Below are 17,058 nucleotides of genomic sequence, written 5' to 3'. Positions count from 1 at the left end.
AGAGACCCTTACATATTTTCCATTATATTTTCATGAATCACACACATGTTGTGTATCCATTTTTGCAAAAGATATTTCTATTACAATATACGGTTTCAATAACAATATTTGTATATACTGAATATTTTATCAATTTGTATTGGTTTAACTCTAGTCATAACAGCAAAGCAATAAAAAATCTACAATGTGGAATGTAATTACTTCTGAAACTATTGACATATTTTTTTTAAATCTTTTTTAACCTTATGGATATCGTGAGTAATATGTATGTTTGTTTATCTAGGTTGCATAAATCGAATATATTTAGTCCTAAGATAAGCAGTTTATGTGGGAAACCACAGCTATATTCGCCATCATAATTTTATAAATAAAAATTCCTGCGGTATTCGGAGAGCCAATAAAAAGCTCCCTGCGACCCACAAGAATCTTAGTTCTATTACAGACTCCGAGCAAGACGATTGTTAAAATAATTATAATATAAATTTCACAATGCGAGAACTAATAATTCTGATTCTTGGATTAATCGTGTGCATTCAATTAAGCAATGGAGAAGAGAATTTTCCGGTAAGATATATTATTTTTATATTAGCATTATTAATACAGCATAATTATTCGCCTCAATTTAAGATTTGCAAAACAGGATTGCACTGGGATGTTAAATTGAATAAATGTGTACCACCAGTATGTAATCCCCCTTGTGATCAGTTTGCCAACTGCACTACCCATGGATGTGTCTGCCACACTGGCTATGAGATGGTGCATAAAAAGTGCACTGCAAAGTGTTCTAAAAGTTGTGGACCACATGGCGTCTGCATAAGTCCTGAAAAATGTGGCTGTAATACAGGCTATCATCTGAATAAAAAGACTCAGCAATGTGAAGCCCATTGTGATCCACCATGCAAAGCAAATGCATTCTGCTCCGAACCTGATATTTGCGCTTGTAATCGGGGATATCTCGCTAAGGATGGCGTTTGCGAACCAGTTTGCAGCAAAGGATGTCCACATAAAAGTCACTGTGTGGCACCCAACAAATGTTACTGCCCTCTGGGATTCGAGTGGGACCAGAGTCATAAAGAATGCCTTCCAAAGTGTACACCCAAATGTGGATTGAACAGCTACTGCCACAAGACGCATGAATGCAAGTGCCGATTAGGATATAAGCCCAACGATCTGAAGAGCCTCAGTTGTTCCTTGCCGTATCCTTGGTGGGTCTACTTAGTCGTTGCCGTTCTCGCTCTTACACTTGTCGGCAGTATTTCTGTCATTATCTACTGCTGCATAGCTCGCTCTCGCAATGTCAATTACTATCCCAATTCGAGCTTCTCGGACACCACTCAAATTATTCGATAAATTGGAAATAAAACAATTAAATTGCAAATTAAAATTAAACATTAAATAAATATTCCACATTATGAATTGTTGATAACTAACCGAGTATTATTTGTTACTTTATGCATTATTCATTTTTGAGTCATCAACTAAGCTGCCCTAGATACTTTGTAGTGACAAAGTGATTCTAAGAGCAGCGCTAAAAAAATATTTGCAACGATGAATATTGTTTGCAAATGAATTGATATAAACAATAAATCAGTTCAATTTCATAGGAAAAAATAATATAGTTTCTTAATTATAAACACATTTATATAAATTCACGAATTGAATACAAAATAAATCATTTAGAACAACAAACTACAGCTGAAAAGAATAGAAAATAAATTACACAAAAACATGTTCTAATAGGGAAAATATAAAAACTCATTTACAACCTCTTGATGGACAATAACATACGTGTTGATTTAATTTTCAAAAAATGTATTTAAAAAAAAATGTTATAAAGTTTTTAAAGAGCAATTGCGATTGAATTAAAAGAATAGTTTAATTTTGAATGCTTTGGTATTCGCTATTTGCGGAACAATTTTATTTCTGGTAACGAGTAATCTTCGGGAATCTATCGGCCCATTGCGCAATGCATATACGCACAGTGTACGATTAGTCGTGAGGCCAGTACAACTAGTTGTCGACCCATTTGCCATAATATCCCATTGTTGGCTGGTCAGCAAGAAAAGACAATTCCCCATTTGATCCCAGGATTGTCAAACCAATTGCAGCTGCTGGAAAAAATGTCAAAAGACTGCTTATACGTAACTTAATAAAGAGTTCAGATTTGATCTTAGCCAATATGCAACGAGATTAATAAAATGTTTATTAACGACTCTAAGAGAACAAGAACAAAACGATTGTAATAAAAATTAGAGAGAGATCAAACAGTCAATTCAAACAAAAGTTTAATAAATATTCATCGAAACATATAACCCTTCAATTCAACTATCTGGAAAGAAAGGGATGTAATAGATAAACTTATTAAAAACACATTTCATTCATTACAGATCAGTCTGACCACACAGACCAGCAATGCTCGAAAAGCTACCAATAAACAAAGCTACAGAAAATCCAACTGAAACAAATATCTGCGAGATTCAACAGCTACTCAAATCCAACTGCAGTCATTCAATAACTGCGACTCTTCTACTGTATATAATTTCATACTTCTGGAAGCAATAGATATTTAAAGATGATAAACTCAATTTCACGTTAAATAGTTACTATTAAAAAAATTTAAGATTGTCGAAACTTTTTTAATACAAAAGTTAAATGATAATCAAATTGATTTAAATTAATTTTAATATTTTATTTATCTGACGTGATTCATTTTCAATTTTTGTACACATACTTAATGCTCTCATTACATGACTGAATTGTTATATAGAAGAGATTTTTCATTCAAATATTCGAAAAGCGATAATCATACATTTGTGACTAAAGCAATATAATCTGTTAAAAGAATTTACATTATTTAAAAATTATCAAACGCTCCGCAATGAGATCATTTTTAACATAGATATGTACATACACACCTACATAAGTAGCTACATGTTAATCGCAAGTGATTTATTTCCTGGTACGAAATATGACTAAAGAAATTGATGGCCTTCAAACCGTCTGCTCAGCGTCTACAAGCAACAAATAGGTGCAGGTATGTACACTTGTGTGTGTATGTACATACATTTAATGTACGTGGAAGAGTAAGTAGTCGAAGCATTATAGTATCTCGTATCTACACTCGCACTTTACTATCTGCATAAATATGTACGTACTGCGCACAAATGTTTCTATGTCTCTCCGTATACAAGTGTACACATTCGTGCATTCATATATTGTATGAACGAACATACATGCATGCATATGTATGATTAGAGATGTGTATAGAAGTGTATACTGGTTAGTATGTTGTTGTTGTATGTACCCGTGCTTTTGCATATGAGTTCTGTGCGTTTGTGTTGCTCGATATATACAAAAAAACATGAGCACAAAGCAGGCGCACAGCAATGATTAGCAAGAGAGCGTAACCATGTAGGCAGTCAGCGTGTGTGTGCGTGTGTGTGTAATGTTGTTGTTGTTGTTGTTGTTGTTCATGTAGTACGAGTAGAAGTAGCTTTCGCTGCCATCGCAACAGCTAAAACGGTAACGACGACGTCGACGTCGGCATTCTCAAATTGTGTTTATGTTTGTATGTACAATACCATCCATGTGTAGCTTGTATGTTAATGCATGCATATGAATGTAAGTATGTACACACATGTATGCATATGTATGTATGTATGTATAGTCCGTATGATTGTAATGAATGAGAGTGGAGAGCCAATGCAAAAACCAGAAAAGGCATGAAAATTAAATGTAATGGGTAACAACAACAAACACGTGCTGTGCGACAACATTCAAATATGTTTGTATGTTCATATGTATGTAATACACTCATATATTGTACCTGTGACTGTTGGCTTTAAGTTGCCTGGTGTCTAGATGATGACGTTGTTTTTTGTTGACAACGCAAAAGAGAATGCACCGCAGTCAGAGTCAACGTCAACAACAATCTTTCTCTCTCTCTCTCTCTCTTAATATAACAGCAACAACTTAATTCGTATGATTATCGGCGCTTTACAAAAAAAAAATCATTGAAGGAACAGTAGCGGACAGAAAAATGCACACGCTTGTAGGTATTTTTACAGTGACGTTCAGCTAAATTAGTCATTGTGAATTAAATGAATATTACTATAATTTCATTCTTACAGAGTATACATATACACAACTTTACATATAAATTGTTGAACATTAATAAGTATTCATGAATGTAGGTCATAATTTTAAAGAATTCGATTTAAGAATTTTCCATTATCAACAAATTGATAAGCTCCACTCCATGTACATAAGTATCAGCAACACGAGCAGTTCTCTTTTTGCAAATTTCTTTGACGTCACAAAGACGTCATGCATTGCAATGAAGTCTGATCAAGCATCGTGATGAGCATTTTTCGCTCTCATTTCATGCACACCCCACATAAATTTCATAATCGGGATGTAAATTTAGCAAATACTAAGTTGAAGCTTCATTTACACAAATTAATAATAAAATATTATCCCTTCATAAATATAAGGTCTGATTAATTTTTTTAACAAAGTTTTTTTAAAAGTTAGAGATTTTTACAACTACGGGAAGAACATAGTGCATAATACAGGAAATTTTCGAGTGTTTATATTTATTTGCGACATTTTTGTGGGGTGATACACTGTAGACACCTGTTTAGTTTGCTGGTTCGTCGGTTTTTGTGCTCGTGTCGTGTGTTAATGATGGGATTAAAAACATTTTTAAATACCGGTTGTTATTGTAATTGCTATTTATGCGGCTGACTTGTCAAACATGGAGAGCGAGAGAGAGAGAGAGAGCACAACGGCAGTAAACAAGACTTATGCATACATGTATGTATGTATGTATGTACATATGTATGTACATATGTACGTACATATGCTGGTGTTATTGTTAATGTACTGCCCCCTTCCAGCACCGTGGTGGCCCACGTAACGACTTTGCTGATATGCTACTGCTACGTTTTGGCGTCGACGTTGACGTCGCTGCCTTCGTGAGTATAGAAATGAGTTTGAGTGAGTTGCTAAAGGGGGCCGTATGGTGGATGAATCGTGAGCAGTGCAGTGCATGTACGTACACACGCGCATACATACACCATACATACATATGTGTGTATACATATGTTCACTTGTTTGTCAATATGTACACATGTTATTTGATTTGCGCTTGTTTTTTTTTTCTTTCTTCATTTATGTTTAAGTGTATGTGTGCCACACTTCTTATGTTGTTGTTGTTGTTGTTGTTGTCGATGTTGTTCTTGTTACTGGCGGGTACATGAATATAAATGTTGTTTATCTGTCGACGTCGACTCCGACGCCGACGTCGTCGTCTCGGGTGTCCGTCGTCGGGTTTGTCGCTGCCTCTTTTAGTAGTTTTGTGTGTGTATCGTTTTGTGTGGCGATGTTGTTGTTATGCATGAATGTGTGTTTCTTTATTGTTGTGTGTACTTGTTGCTGTTATTGTTGTTGCCTTGCCCGGCTGCTCACACTCACTTGCTGCTCGCTCGTATGAACTTTTTGCTTTGACTTTGCTTGGTTGCTTCGTTCGTTGTTCGGTTGGTTGGGCTCTTTTCCGCCTGCTAATCAATGCTGTGCGCCTGGTAATTTTGCTATATCTATATGTACACAAACAAATCTACAAAAGTCACAGACATGCACATGCATATCCCCCCAGCCTCAACCCATCACGGAGCAGACCCGTTCCCACAAATACCATCTCGAATCGTGCGTGTAAATAGCATGTACAACACATGTTACCCCACCGTACAATGCGATTATGAGCAAGAAAAATCGGAAGAATATATGTACATATGTACATAGATGTACAGATATGTACATATCAGTTCCGTTATAGCGACTGTGTGACTGTGACTTTGTATATCATACATATGTACATCTACACATAATACATCTGAAGGAACGAATAGGTTGTCTATTGCCATTGTCTGTGATTAAGATTGAAGACTGAGGTAGACTGGACTTGAACTCAGTACAGTGCACGCTCTTTTGAGTGAACATTTAATAAATATATGCATCCACATTTACATAAAAAGATAATTTTATATAAAGAAATGCTTCTTGGCAAAGAAAAATATTAATATTTTATGATCATTTTGAAATAATATAATAATTAATTTTCAATAAATTCGTATTTTTCAGAAATTTAAATTAAAGTGTTTCGAAGTACTGAGAAAATCTTTGTTTTGTTGATTGTAATTGTGGCCGTTTAGTTTAATCGTTTAGTTTCATCTATTATTTATTAATAAAAAGAAACTAATAAAGTATAGACTAATTGTATTTTTATTCTGTAACTTTTCTCTTTTTAAAATTGTCCAAGAATTTTAATTTTTGAGAAATTTGAATTTTCTTAAAAAGAGGTTCAAATTTGCGAGCAACTACTGTAATTTAAAGGTACAAAAATAATTTGAATGAAATTACTTTTTCAAACAAGAACTGTATTTAACATAATAAGTATGAACAATCGTACATCGCGTTTTTAGATTATTTACATAAATACATATGTATGTATGTATGTATGTGTATCGCATTTTTATAATTCGATTGTTATTGGGAAGTGGCTTGAAAGGTTTAATATACATATTTACACAAGTATGTACTTACATATGTATGTATGTATTATTAACGTACATAACTAAACATACTATGTACATATGTATGTACATATGTATCTATATTGCTTGTGTACGAGTTTACTGAGACCACTGTAGTTGCAGCTGACTCTCAATTTACTTAGATTTATTTATCTTTTGTTTACCGCTACCCATCGGACACTTCTCTATGTACTATGTACACATGTTGCGCGCTTCCATCTCAAATACAAATACAAAATACAATAAATACAAAGCAAAACAAAACAAACGCAATATGCAACTATTTGTGTTTGTAGTTTTAATGCCAGCAAACCGCACCTCAGCCACTCTGTCGCCCTCTTTGACCAAGCCCCACTGCACTACATTTGTTTTTCTCTCTTTTTTTTTGTGTTTTGTTTAAGGAAACGACATGTTTACACTTGTTTGGCATTCATGGGCTGCTGTTCATTGGTAAATAATTTCATAATAATGTTGTTGTTGCGGCATGACAAATGATAAGCCGCAGTTACAAATTGCAACAATTACAATTGGGTTAATAATACATCATAATCATAGCTATGATGTTGTTGTAGTTGTTGCCGCTGCTGGAGCAAACGCAACATACACAAGTACATGCATACGAAGCATACATCAGTGTGTATGTGTTTGTGTGAGAGTAAACAAGGCAAAGCTGTTTGACATTTTGCAATAAAATAAATTAAACAATAAATTATAAATTTGTACAAAAAATGACTGTTGCTCGAACAGGCGCGCATCAAAGCACAGTCGGTAGCTCTGTTGCCGTCAAAAGCGAAAACGATTTTTCTGCTTCTGCTGCTTCTTCTACTGCTGTTGCTGCTGCTGTTGTTTGTTGTTGCTGGGCGAGCCCACTGTATGCCAGTTTTTCTGCTTCTATTTCATTGCTTTGTATGTACCACATGCATACATGCATACATTTTGAAGTGTGCGTGTGAGTGTGTATGTTCGACTGCGTATCATGTTTGAGCACCAGGCGCTTGTAATGTGAGCACAGTGTCGGCCTCAGTCGAGTGACCGAACCGAAGGTGGGCAGAGAAACAAACCGTTAGAATCCCCATGCTTTATGTACTAAGGCAGAGCACCAGCGACTGAGGGCAGCGATAGTGAAACATGCGTGTGCTTTGCTGTTGTTCTTCTTGTTGTTTGCTCTATCACTCTCTACACTTGCTATTTCTCCTCTACTCCCTCCGTTCGCACCCGTTCAGTCAATCAAATGTCTCGTCTGTCTTTTCAGTCGGTGCGAAGAAGGTCAGTTGTCCAGCTGTGATGTTCGATGTGCTTAAGGTGAGCGTGTCTCAGGTCAGTGCTATTCGTCATGTACATACATATGTATATGTATGTATGTATGTATGTATGTATGTACATATGTATGTATGTATGTATGTATATATGTATGTATGTATGAACATGTATTTTGTATGTCGTATGTATGTATGTATGTATGTATGTATGTATGTATGTATGCATGTATGTATGTATGTATGTCAGTCTGGACCCACATATCAACACAAATTTTCATATAGTACATGCTTGTATGTACATGTGTACCTATTCATCCAAATAGATGTATGTACATTACAGTGGGTAATATTGACACTAAACATACATTATTTTGATCGAACTTATATGTACATATGCATGTACATACATATATACGCTGTTATATACATACGTACTAAACGCTTTTACTTCTATAAACATACTACATACATATGTATGCACATACATATTGATATGCGACTATGTTTGTATGTATGGCATCACAAGGAGTAATCATTTATGAATACTTTCACGATGTGCATGCACACATATGTATTAACATGCATACATACATATGTATATACCTATACAAATCAACAATTTTATAAATTAGATGTATTTTTATTGTAAAGTGTACACACATATATATGTATGTATGTATGCGTATGTACATACATTGTCGATTGTCAGACTAGAAAAGGTTAAGAACTTAAAGAACATAGGAATAATCCTAGATATATGATCAAACATTAATCATATGTAGTATTTGCACATCGTACATCGTATTATATATAATATTTGTAAATCAAATTGCAGTGATCATACAAACACGAGTATGAAAAATATATTTGTTATATGTTCACATTATTGTTAATATATAGTATGAAATATGATAATACACAAAACTATTGAATATATGTAACATATATGTATGTATTTGTATTTTTATTGTATTGTAATTTGTTATGGTAGATAGTTTTGGAATATAGAAATTTAAAAAATTTAAAAAATCCTTATACATTTAGCTAAATTATGTACTTCAGCATTGTTGTTAAACTGTCATGTTACATAAAATTTAATTTTTACATTCAAATACAGCTTTAATTTTTTGGGATGTTACAAATTAAACATACATTACAGAAGGGAATCCTATTGAAAATTAAAGTATATCAATGCCTTGAGATATTTTGTTACACTTGGAACTTTCTTATCTGTTGGGCTTTCTTCAAGTTGGGGTTGGCTTTGTTCGTAATATGCAAGTCATATGACGCTCGTAAAGCTGTAAGATTATCATTGAGACAATAAGAAGAAACTGCAGGTTTAAACTTCTTTTAAATACATTAAGCATGACGTTGCAGGAATAGGAGATAATGATGGGACTTACAATGACTTGTAATAGATCTAAGTAAATTTAATAGGGTCACTCTTGAAGATCTTAGGCTTTCGAAATCTTCGAAAAAATGTTTGGAAAATTAGGAATCCTTATCGCGACACCCCTAGCGACGGTTCGAAAAGCGGATTCAGATAGTGAGTAATTTGATTCGAGCCTGGTTCTATCGGAGTCTCGTGGCGATAAGATGGTCTAAAGGTCACACAAAAGCGACTGTAGATCATGGCACACTTAACATAGAATCACAGCCAGACATGAGCTCTTTCACAAAAGCATGAGAGAGAGAGAGAGATTACGAAAATGCCGCTTAATGATTTGGTTCTGGCTTATCAATAGACCCCGCGGGAAGACAGCCTTTAAAAGTAGGGTCACCATTGGCTCGGGAGTTTATTCGTCTCAATACTCTTCAACATGAACGACGTGACGCTCAACGATGGGAAGCTGAAGCCCGCCAGCAGCTACACAAGCACCTCGGTCCACGAGGCTGTCAAGCTGCGCATAAGCGAGGATAACACCGTGGAACCGCAGACGGTTCCAGAGTATTTCCGTGAAATTTGCAAGAAATTCTCAAAACTCCCGGCTCTAGTCTGGGAAACTTCGGATGGGTGGCAGACGGCAACATATGCGGACTATGAGCAGCGTGTGGAGCAGGCGGCCTTGATGCTGCTACATGCGGGACTAGAGGAACGATCTTCGGTGGGCATTTTGGCCTTCAATTGCCCTGAATGGTTCTTTGCCGAGTTGGGTGCATTGCGTGCTGGGGCGATTGTTGCGGGCATTTATCCCAGCAATTCTGCGGAGGCAGTGCATCATTCGCTGGAGACTAGTGATGCCACCGTCTGCGTTGTGGACGATGACAAGCAGATGGCCAAGGTGAGAGCTATCAAACATAGGCTGCCAAGACTTAAGGCTGTCATACAGCTGCATGGACCCTACGAATCGTTTGTGAATCAGGAACCTGGCTACTACAGCTGGCAACAGCTGGAGAAACAGAGCTTTGATCAGCACCTAAAGGAGGAGTTGCTGCGTCGTGAGAATGCCATTTATCCGAACGAGTGTTGCATGCTCGTCTTCACCTCCGGCACCGTTGGCATGCCCAAGGCTGTGATGTTGTCGCACGACAGCGTCGTTTACGACACCCGAATTGTGGCTCGCAACATGCCGCACGTTGTTGTTGGAGCCGAGCGCATGGTCAGCTATTTGCCACTAAGCCACATTGCTGCACAAATCTTTGACATTTACCTGGCCATGTCGCTGGGCGGTTGTGTGTACTTCGCGGACAAGGATGCCCTGAAGGGAACTGTGGTGCGCACCTTCCAGAAAGCTCGACCCACCAGCATGTTTGGGGTGCCGCGTGTTTTTGAGAAGTTCCAGGAGCGTCTGATAGCCGCCGAAGCCAAGGCAAAGCCTTACTCCCGTCTACTGCTTAGCAAGGCACGCGAAGCAGTTGCCGAGCATCAATTAAACACAATTGCGGGGTATGTAGAGGAAACATTATTCCCGAAAAAGTACTTTAATTGATTTCTCTATTACCTCTTCCTTTAGCAAGCAATCTTCCATCTATGGCACCGCCAAGTATTGGCTCGCTTCGCGTCTCATTCGTCCCGTTCAGCAGCTGCTGGGTCTGGATCAATGTCACACTTTCTTCACAGGCGGGGCTCCGGTGTCGCCGGAACTCAAGCACTTTTTCCTCGGCTTGGACATGCCTCTAGGGGATCTTTATGGCATGTCGGAGACAGCAGGCGCCATCACCATGCACACCCAGATCACCAATCTTTATAGTTCGGGACAGCCAGTTATGGGCACTGAGGTGAAAGTGTTCGAACCGGATGTCAATGGTTGTGGCGAAATTGTGATTCGCAGTCGTTCGAATTTCATGGGTTACCTCAATCAACGCGACAAGACTGATGAGACGATTGGTGAGGACGGTTGGTTGCACACTGGCGATATTGGCTCCATCGATGGCCATGGCAATGTCGTGATCTCAGGCAGACTCAAGGAACTGATCATCACAGCGGGTGGTGAGAATATTCCCCCCGTGCACATTGAGGAGTTGATCAAACGCGAGTTGAGCTGTGTGAGCAATGCTTTGTTGATTGGTGATCACCGCAAGTATCTGACGGTTTTGTTGGCTCTCAAGACCAAATCGGATCCAGAGACGGGCAGACCTTTGGATGCCTTGCGTGAGGAGACCATTGAATGGCTGCAGGCTCATGATTTGCATCAAACAAAACTCTCTGAGCTGCTTAGCATCCCGGCTGATCTGAAGCTGCCCAACGATTCGAATGCCTTGTCCGCAGCTCTGAAGATCAATGCTGAGCCGAAGCTTTATGAAGCCCTCGAGGCGGGTATTAAACGAGCCAATGAACAAGCCATCTCGAACGCTCAGAGAGTCCAGAAATTTGCACTCATTCCCCACGAATTCTCGCTATTAACTGGCGAACTTGGACCCACGTTGAAGATCAGACGCAACATTGTGCATGCCAAGTATGCCGAGCTCATTGAGCGACTCTATAAATGAGCGCAACAAATTATTATTATTATTACTATTAAGGATTTTTATTAATGTATCATTGCATTTACAATTTCTTGGCAGATTTATTTTTTTACTTATAAAGTATGTACACGCAACTAAATATTGAACTTTGTTCCCCTTTCTTTGTATTATCATCGTTCTCGCCCGTTTCGCAGACGTTGTGCTTCCTCATCCACTTTGTTGGCTTGCTGTAAATAGAAATAGTAAATTTTTTGACTAAATTGCTGTCTAGCGCGTGCTTTGTCTGAGATAACGTTGAATTTCCGAGTTCATTGAGATTCAATTTATTGTTTTCAAAAAGAGAATACCCTTTAATTAGGGACCTCAAGATTACTTTCAATTTGTTGAGGAATAATATTAAGTAATTTTTTAGATCGCAGAAATGTAGTTTTGATTCGAATAATTGTCAGCGTAGATTTTATATATATTAAGGAATTTCACTTATATTACATGTTTCAGTGCAAGCACACTCTGTTTACTAATTATCAGACAATAAAATGTTTGCCTATCTCTTTGTTGTTGTTTGGTCATTTTAGTTTTTGTTGAATACTCTTCTGTCTGACTCTTAGATTGAATACTATGAACGCAAAGAATAAATATACAATATATACCAGTACATATATCATAAAGTTTGATTAGCAAGTTTGCTCACTAAATTTAGGCAATTATTCATAGAGATTAAATAGTCCGTCTTAAGCGTTCTACTCTTTATGTATAATAAAAGGTTTGCAGTCGATTTTGTTTTAGTATTGCTTTTTTTACTTTTGTGTGGTATTGATATTATTTAAATTATTGGTATATTTACAAAAAACAACTATTTCATTAACTTTCTGCATTAAAGTGAAAGTCGAATGCTTAAAGTGAAAGAGTCAGATTTGATATTAGAGTTTATCTTATGATTGAATATTTTGGGTACTCCCCAATTCTTCTTTTGTTTCTCGACTACTTGTATATGTCAAGTGTATTTATTTTATGCTTACCTCATCGTTGGCTTTTTGGAGCTTCTTAGTGACTTCCTTACGATCCATGAAGCGCTGACCCCACCGCAAGCCAGAAAAAGCCAAAGCAATGGCCACCAGCATCCAGATGATCACCGATCGCGAATCGAAGCGATCTGTGCGAATTTTAGGCCAGGTCAAAGGTGGCGTCAGTGGGCTGATGTCATCGCCGTTTACCTGAGAAATCATGAGAATAATTTGACTCGATTTCTTTACAATCTCAATGAATTTGCGTACCTCACAGTTGCAGCTTTTGGACTGCTGTTGCCTAGCGATGCCAACATCGAGCAGCACAATGGATCGATTCTGTTCACCATCGAAGCAATCGATGCCACGGACATTCATCAAATCCTCGCTCCATGCACTCAACATTGGCCAAGAACGATCAAAACTCAAGGTAGCTGGCGGCGTTCTCAGCATATTTCTGGTCAGCCACATGCAATCCCATCGATTATCCGCTAGATAGACATGCTCAAACAGCGCCAAGCTGCTCAGGTTGAGTGATCGAATGTGATTCGAGCTGAGATCGATTCGAAGTGCCAAACGATTCAAAGCTGCCGCCAAATGTTGCAACCAGGCGGCATTATCAAGGCGATTCTCAGCAAGATTCAATCGATTTAAATGTATCAATTGACTGAGCAAGTGCAGCGGCAACTTCTCCAGTTTATTGTGTGTCAGATCGATGGATCTAAGTTGTGTTGTCGTCTGGAATAATTGATCGGGCAGTGAAGACAACTGATTATATCCCAAGTCAAGTTGTTGCAGTGTGCTGAGTGGTTCAAGGCAGTCTCCATGGATCTCGTCCACGTTATTGTGACTGACATTGATGTGCTGAAGGCGAGCGAGATAAGATAAGATTAGTTAAGATTCTATGCAAGTCGAGCAGAAAAACGTTCTAAAAATAAGAATGAAATTATATAGTTTCTTTAGGATGTCTCTTTAAATGGAAATTTAGATTTTGAAACAAACAATAAATTAAAAAAAAAACAAAATTGATTTTACTTTTGTAATCATTTGAAAATTGTAAAAGTTATTTAAGAAATACTTTTGTATTTATGCGGTATATTAACAAGTAAGAAAGCTACAGTCGAGTATGCTCGACTGTGAGATACCCGCTACCCATTTTGAATAAAAGCAATATATTTTGCGGTATTATTCTCAAAACATACCAATTATACTACAAAAATACTAAAAATATATTTTGGGGTATTATTATAAAAAATATACCAAATATACTAAAAATATTAAAAATATACCAAATGGTATATTTGGTATATCGATATAGTACCGCATTCAAAATATACCATAGACGGCACAATATACCAGATTGTCGGCCAAAGCAAATTAGACCCCTAGTAAGTAGGCGTTTTGCCCATACAAAAGTATTTCTTTAATAACTTCGACAATTTTTATCTGATCGCAACCAAATTTTCAGGAATCATAACTACTATAGTAGTCGCAATTCTAGCTTTACAATTACGCTTGTTATTCGATTTTTTTGATTTGCGGGGGCGAAGGTGGGCGTGGCAAAAATTTGAAACAAACTTGATCTGCGTGCAAACATAACAAATGCTGTCGAAAAAAAATTATAGCTCTATCTCTTATAGTCTCTGAGATCTAGGTGTTCATACGGACGGACGGACAGACGGACAGACGGACAGACGGACAGACACACAGACGGACAGACGGACATGGCTAGATCGACTCGGCTGTTGACGCTGATCAAGAATATATATACTTTATAGGGTCGGAGATGCCTCCTTCTACCTGTTACATACATTTCCTGCCGGCACAAAGTTATAATACCCTTCTACCCTATGGGTAGCGGGTATAAAAAGCTTTATCTTAAAAATATTCTTTAGCATTTTTTGGTAGTACAATCATTCTGATTTAATACCGCACAAAAGCTAAGGAAGCAATATTCTTTGAGTTGTGCTCTTCATTTGAAAATGTTGTGTTGTTAGTTGAATTTGTATTTTCTGGGTTTGAAAAAATATATGAAATAAAAACACAAAATTTTAAAATATCACAAACTTAGACATTTTTCTAGAACTTTCCACATGATTCGAATTTGAAGCTATATTTATCTTTCGACAAAATCAGTCAGTCAGCATATGTAAAGATTCCAGTAATAACTTGAACTCTGTGTTTCTTAATCTTACCTCTAGCAAGTCCAGACCGATGAAACTATCGTTGTCGAGCTGCCTCAGCTGGTTGAAACTCAAGTCCAAATACTGGAGTTCAACATTTTGTGAAAATGTCAAAGGTGCCAGATTAGATAGAGCATTCCTCGACAGATTCAATAGCACCAGCCGCGAGAGTCCGGGATCCTGCAGGAATTGCATGTTGCTAACTTGATTAAACTCCAGCCGCAAACTGCGGAGATGTGTGTTGCTCTCAAAAGCTGCAACCGCCACATGATTGATCTGATTATGCTGCAAAGCGAGACTGTGAAGTCGAGGCAGACCATGAAAGCATTTACCGTCAATCTGCTGAAGGCGATTCTCTTGCAGTTGCAATTGCTTTAGATGCTGAAGACCATGGAACGCGTCCGGCTCTAATTTTGTGATGAGATTGTGCCCCAAATTGAGTTCCTGTAGTTGTGGATAAGCCGCAAAGCTCAATGCCGCTAACTGCACAATTCTATTGTGACTCGCATCAAGCGCACTGAGTCCAGCCAATGTTTCCTCTGACCACGATTTAATCTCACTGATATTGTTGTGGGCCAGCGACAAACGACGCAAACGTTGCAAACCATTAAGGGCACTTTTGGCCAAATCGGTGAGCGAGCAATGCGACAACTCGAGGCGCAACAGTTGAGCGTAGCCCTGGAAAAGATTTGCCCTCACTTGGGGCAGGTTGCAGTGCAACAGACTCAACGAGGTCAGAGATTCAACGTTGTTCAGAGTGCTCAACTCGCTGACGTTACAGTTAGTCAGCTGCAGGGAATGTGATCTGCTTGCCACACAGCAGAGCAGTGCGACTAGGAGGCGCAGAAACAACCTTCTTTGGCCCATTTCAGTAAAGACTGAATCTTGGCAAGAATGGGAAGCTGTAACTGTAAAATGAGTCGTCTTATCGCAATGCAGCTGCTCAAGTTAGTTGACAACATGTCAAGATAGTTAATCAGTTAACCGACTCGACCAAATATTTACTGTAATCATACAAGTCGCGACTACCGTTTTAATTGCTACCCCCAAATCGTTAACAAGTCGTCTGGGATTTGACCAGGTTTGCATTTATCTGCATGTCTGTGTTAATTATCTAGCTGCTTGTGTTTGTTGTTGGCCAAGTGTGCAGCTTGGGAGATGCAGGCAAATAGACTTTGGGGATATCATCAATGGGCATTCACATTTACAGACAAAGCTGTTAATGTCTATTGGGGAAAATTGTTCGCTTATAGTAACTATTATTTTTATTAATTATTAAATGTGTCTTAAGCTAGTTTTCATAGTTGGACATATCGCAAGACAGATTGTGTTCGATTTAAAATAAAATAAATCTCTTAATTTTACTCACTTTTTACTTACTTACTTAATTTTCAATTTTACTTTACAATAATATAATATGTAAATACATTTATTTGTTTCATACATTCATGATTCAGCTAAACGTTTCTTCAGTATCTTTTCAGTTTTATTGAGTCTTTATTGACAAAATTTTCAATTTCATTAGGCCAATGAATATTACAAATATTATTATTTTGAGGGCATGCACATACTCCAAATTCAAGATATAACAAGTAAGAAAGCTACCGTCGAGTGTGCTTGAGAGTGAGATACCAGCTACCCATTTTTAATAAAAGCAAAACAGTGTGGTATTCATTTTAAAATATACCAAATAAATATGTCGCAAAATACTAAGAAATATTCAAAGGCCTTTTTAGGTATCGTGGTGCAGTATTACATTCAAAAAACAGTTGTCAAAGCAACTAAGATTCGAAGTAACGTAAGTAGACGTTTTTGCCTATAGAAAAGCATTTCCTTAATGAGCTTTACTATTTTTTGCTGATTTTGAAAAAAAATCAAATTTGATCTGCGTGCAAAAATAACAATTGCTGTCGAAAAAATTATAGCTCTATCTCTTCTGCCTGCTACATACATTTCCTGGAGGCACCAAATTATAATACCCTTCTACCCTATGAGTAGCGGGTATAAATATTAATATTGTGTCGAAGGAATTTGATGGAATATTTGCCCATGAACAGTTATTATATTAATTGGACATATATTTAATCATAGTAATTAAAAAAAAGTTGAATAT

The 17,058-nt window shown here is 37.3% G+C and overlaps 3 protein-coding genes across 3 annotated transcripts; 2 read left to right on the top strand and 1 right to left on the bottom strand.

Moving 5' to 3' along the window:
* Window positions 1–432: 432 nt before the first annotated feature.
* Window positions 433–1,426, top strand: LOC117564426 (epidermal growth factor-like protein). The gene is made up of 2 exons (XM_034243160.2): window positions 433–564; window positions 628–1,426. Exons 1-2 carry the CDS (start codon window positions 490–492, stop codon window positions 1,348–1,350), a joined length of 798 nt encoding a protein of 265 aa, XP_034099051.2. The 5' UTR covers window positions 433–489; the 3' UTR covers window positions 1,351–1,426.
* An 8,206-nt stretch (window positions 1,427–9,632) lies between these two features.
* On the top strand, window positions 9,633–11,899 carry LOC117564418 (long-chain-fatty-acid--CoA ligase heimdall). Its single transcript, XM_034243149.2, has 2 exons — window positions 9,633–10,739; window positions 10,807–11,899. The coding sequence occupies exons 1-2, from the start codon at window positions 9,673–9,675 to the stop codon at window positions 11,780–11,782; spliced, it is 2,043 nt and encodes a 680-aa protein (XP_034099040.2). The 5' UTR covers window positions 9,633–9,672; the 3' UTR covers window positions 11,783–11,899.
* On the bottom strand, window positions 11,886–15,818 carry LOC117564420 (insulin-like growth factor-binding protein complex acid labile subunit). Its single transcript, XM_034243152.2, has 4 exons — window positions 14,958–15,818; window positions 13,033–13,626; window positions 12,778–12,972; window positions 11,886–11,985 (listed from the first exon to the last, which is right to left on the bottom strand). Exons 1-4 carry the CDS (start codon window positions 15,810–15,812, stop codon window positions 11,929–11,931), a joined length of 1,701 nt encoding a protein of 566 aa, XP_034099043.2. The 5' UTR covers window positions 15,813–15,818; the 3' UTR covers window positions 11,886–11,928.
* Window positions 15,819–17,058: the final 1,240 nt, after the last annotated feature.

The sequence above is a fragment of the Drosophila albomicans genome, chromosome 2L (assembly GCF_009650485.2).
Source record: "Drosophila albomicans strain 15112-1751.03 chromosome 2L, ASM965048v2, whole genome shotgun sequence".
Taxonomy (NCBI): domain Eukaryota; kingdom Metazoa; phylum Arthropoda; class Insecta; order Diptera; family Drosophilidae; genus Drosophila; species Drosophila albomicans.
Note: the sequence above shows the minus strand (reverse complement) of the source record. Positions and strands in the feature narration are given on the sequence as shown.